We start from the raw sequence: 4337 nt of genomic DNA, 5'->3' as shown, positions 1-4337 counted from the left end.
TGACAGCTCTGTGATAAATGTCTGCTCTTGACCGCATGCTCGAGCGAAGTATCAGCAGCCAACACTGAATCCAGTCACATTTGTCAACAGTGCATTGAAGTGGGCTGCTCTTATCTTTATAGACCACTGTAACGACCTTTATCGCGTCTGGCGTGCACGTGCGCGCGCCTTTACGTGTGCGCGTAATTGTCAGGGAGAAAAGGAGATCTGTTATAAAGACACATCGACTCAAACGACGGTGAATCCAGCTCACTGGGTTTTTCCTCCGAGGTGAGATTTCAGTGTCTGTTTAGCGTTTAACTGGGTATCAAATGCGATCGCTCTCGTTCGAAGGCCCCCCGCGTGGTCGTCATGTAGCCTAGTCCTTATCAAAGCTCCCCCTCCCTCTGCCTTGTTGTGACAGCTCTGATATTGTTTATCGAGGTGGATGTCAGGTTTAATTAGCAATCGATAGGGAAAGCGCTCTCTGCCCGCGTCTCTGACGTCACCGCCGATTAGCGCTTCTCATTGGTCTCAAATTCCCCGAGCCGAGGCTAATTATTGGAAGGTGGCCGCGTTGATAAAGTACAGCTCGTCCCCCCTCCTTTTCTCCCGCACCATGTCCCCTCCTCGGCGGCCGCGCACGCTGCGTGTCTTTTAAACTCTGCGCCGCCGGGTCTCTACACGTCGCTTCCTCCTTTTTTTTTTTTTTTTGCCCGGGAGATGATGGACAGCAGGATACTGGATCCACCTCACGCCCAGTTCGGAGGCTCGCTCGGCGGCATGGTGAGCTTTCCGTACCACCTCGGCCACCACCATGTGTACGAACTGGCCGGGCATCAGCTGCAGTCCGCGGCCGCCGTCCCTTTCTCCATAGACGGATTACTGAACGGCTCGTGCGCCGCCTCGGTAGTGAACTCGAACCCGCTGCTGTCGTCTGGCTGCGCTATGAATGGAGATAACCAGCAGTACAAACTGACAGGTAGGCTAACGAAACGTAAAATACTCCTACAATATCAGCGACATAACAACAACAACAACAACAACAGCGACAAAAAAATCCGTGCCATCAAATGAAATGCTTTAAAAAGCGATGTAAAAGCGCATTGTTGAAGGAACGCTTCTGTATCTTCTTCAAGAGGCGTCCAAAACAAGAGTGTTAGAGCCAGATGAAACAAAGAAGCTGTGTAGTTTGTTTACTGCACTGAAAGCTGATGCAAAGTGTGATGCTTCTGAGGACACACAGCTGACGGATTTTTATTATTTTATTTATTTAGTTTTGAATTTTGCGATTTAATTGCGCTTGGTAGCTTGCTAACATACACCACGCTGTTTTTAAATTATTATTATTATTATTATTATTATTATTAATGGTGATGATGATGATGATGATGATGATAATAATAATAATAATAATAATAATAATAATAATAATAATAATAATAACAATAACAATATGACAGAACTACACATTAGAAGCAAACAATAGGAAGAAAACGAGGCCAAAAGGGAAATTGTGCAAGCTTTACCCTGACATTAAGGTCTGACAAAGCCTGGTGTTAATATTCTAACATATTCTATTCTCGTAGATTCAGGAGATCCAGAGAAGGATAGCCCTGGCTGTAAGAGAAGGCGAACTCGCACCAATTTCACTGGCTGGCAGCTGGAAGAATTAGAGAAGGCTTTTAATGAGAGCCATTATCCAGATGTGTTCATGAGGGAGGCTCTGGCTCTCAGACTGGACTTGATAGAATCGAGGGTGCAGGTAAAACTATGAAATATTTCTATTTAATGTCCCTGATGTTGTTTTGAGTCATAAAGTGATGATTAGAGTTGAAATCCTTTAGAGGAAAAATGTGCAAGTACATTCCTGTGTTGTTTATGGGACCACATCTGGTGTAAAAGTTCTGAATTTTTTTTATATAAATAATTTTCATAGGTTTGGGAATTTCAATTGCAATTAAGGCTGTTTTTCTACTGATCTGCTGCTTTTCACTGTAGGCCCACCTTAAACATCAACCTTACACATCACCATAGGGACTGTAAATAACATCAACATGAAAATTAAATTCTAATAATAAAAAAAAATAATAAATTGTCATGTTGTAGCTAAAACTCTAGTCTTCAACGAGATTAACGAGTCGTTTTATTAGATGATTAGTTCTTATTTCCAGACTCTATTCTTTAAAAAAAAAAAAAAAAAAAAAAAACACAGTTGTACACATCTGATAATGATGCAGGATATTTTAGCAGTGTTCTCAGTGTGGGGTGCAACAAATATGTCATTGCTCTTATTAATTTTGGTTTTATTAAGATATACATTTTAATCCATAACCAATACCATAAACCAATGTCATTAAAGTCTTGAATATTGAAAAAAAAAAGTTGAATGTTGCCAAATGAAAAAAATAAAACAAGATCATGACAGTAGAGTTCAGACAGTTTGCTTGCTCATAAGGCCTAGTCATAATAATTGTATTTAGGAACATATAAAAGTCTATATTATACTATTAATCTAAAACTATTTTATTATTTTTTTTAATGTTTGCTTAATCATTGATAACACGCTTTTAAAAAGCGATACATGATGATTTGCTGCTTAAAAACAAAGCAACCAAACATCTAAAAATTATTTTAGAAGACTTTCCATGTAGCTCATATTAGTGTAGTTTTTTTAATAAGCATTTCTATTCATGTTTTGTTAGGAATATATTTCCTCTGGATATTATGTTGCTCTGGTTAAATTTGGAATAGGGTCTAATTTGTTTGGTTGTTAAAGCTTTTTCAAATAGTTTATATTATTTTTTATTTTAGTTTATTTTATTGTAACTTCTTTTATTAAGCGTAGAATACTGATGCAATATACTTCAGATCAGGATTTTATTGGAAATATCTATTAACATCTGTATTGAAGACCAACTCCTTGGAAATGGCGTTGAACAATGGATTGGAAAAAAAAAAGCATGCATATCAATTAAAAAATATGCATATATATATATATTTTCCTCCTCCAATAATCTGCAGGTGTGGTTCCAGAACCGCAGGGCCAAGTGGAGGAAAAAAGAGAACACGAAGAAAGGTCCAGGCCGACCAGCGCACAACTCGCACCCGACCACGTGCAGCGGCGAGCCCATGGACCCCGAGGAGATCGCGCGGCGCGAGCGCGAGCGCATGGAGAAGAAGAAACGCAAGCAGGAAAAGCGGTTGCTGCGGTCGCAGGGTGGCAAGCTGCTTCCCGGGGAGTTGTTTCACACGCCGGGCTCGGACAGCGACAGCGGCGTGTCGCATGTGACGGACAGCGAGCACCAGCACATGCACTGCGACGCTGTCAGCCGCCACCAAACGCACGCGAGCTGCGAGCAAACGCCGAACCAAAGAAGCGCGCACGCAGACGCGAGCGGAGCCGAGTTGGACTCGTCAGACGGCGCGCGCCAGGCGAACCTCGCCAGATCCCCCGGTCTCCAAAAAGCCAATCCTTTCAGCGTGGAGAGCCTGCTGTCGGACTCCAGGCCACGACGTAAACCAGCCGTCGACTTCCCAGTAGCCTCTGCGCGGCCTTTGATAGGGAAGGGCCACTTTTTGCTTTACCCCATCACACAGCCGCTCGGTTTCATCGTGCCACAGACTGCTCTAAAGGGCACCGCGGCAGGCACCGAGGAAGAGCACGAGCACGGGCCAAAGGTTCTCGTAAGCGACAGTGACGCTACCGGAAGTCCAGTACAGAGGAGTGACCCGGAGCTGAGCAGTGTAAACCCAAACGCGACAGCAATCAAAGGCCAGGTCAGTCCATCGGGTCCACTCGCGGGTTCAGTGCAGGCCAGTCCGGGCCAAGCCTGTACCGGGCCCTCACCGGGCGAAGCGTGTCCGCCAGATAGAGAGTCAGAGCTCGCCTGTCCAAAGTCTCCCCCGTCCGAAAAAAAGGAGCAGTCGTTAGGCGTGTTCGATTATCCACAGAGATCCGAATCGCCTTCAGCCCACACGGACACCGACAAAGACTCGGCTGATGTCGATATGGGATAAATTGGGCACTGAGTAAATCGAGGAGTGTCAATTTATTGCCTGACACTCTTTCAAAGCTTAACCGAAGAGGAAAAAAAAACACACTGACATATCAACGCGGCCCCCTTTTTATTTTTTATTCTTATTTTTTTTTCATTGACATATTTATATTATGATTAGGGGAAGTATCTGTGTGAACACTTGTGTATGTGTGTGGTGGGCTAAATGTTTATTGGAAGAAAAAAAAAAATAGATCAACAACAGCAGCAGCAGCAGCAGCTCCCTGTAACAAACTGTAAAGAGAACAAGACAAAACCTCAAACGTTGTAAAAAAGTATTAAAATATTTATATATGTAAG

At 43.3% G+C, this 4337-nt stretch overlaps 1 protein-coding gene across 1 annotated transcript in view; it reads left to right on the top strand.

Moving 5' to 3' along the window:
- The window catches only part of uncx (UNC homeobox), a 4371-nt gene continuing 34 nt past the window's right edge, over nucleotides 1-4337 (top strand). Inside the window, exons 1-3 of the mRNA XM_026929994.3 lie at nucleotides 1-961; nucleotides 1569-1744; nucleotides 3004-4337. The exon at nucleotides 3004-4337 is cut by the window's right edge and continues 34 nt beyond it. Coding sequence (XP_026785795.1) covers nucleotides 703-961; nucleotides 1569-1744; nucleotides 3004-3999 — 1431 coding nt within the window. The 5' untranslated portion in view covers nucleotides 1-702 and the 3' untranslated portion in view covers nucleotides 4000-4337. The remainder of the gene's footprint in view (nucleotides 962-1568; nucleotides 1745-3003) is intronic.

Source organism: Pangasianodon hypophthalmus, chromosome 23, assembly GCF_027358585.1.
Source record: "Pangasianodon hypophthalmus isolate fPanHyp1 chromosome 23, fPanHyp1.pri, whole genome shotgun sequence".
Lineage (NCBI taxonomy): Eukaryota > Metazoa > Chordata > Actinopteri > Siluriformes > Pangasiidae > Pangasianodon > Pangasianodon hypophthalmus.
This window is presented reverse-complemented; position numbering and strand designations above follow the sequence as displayed.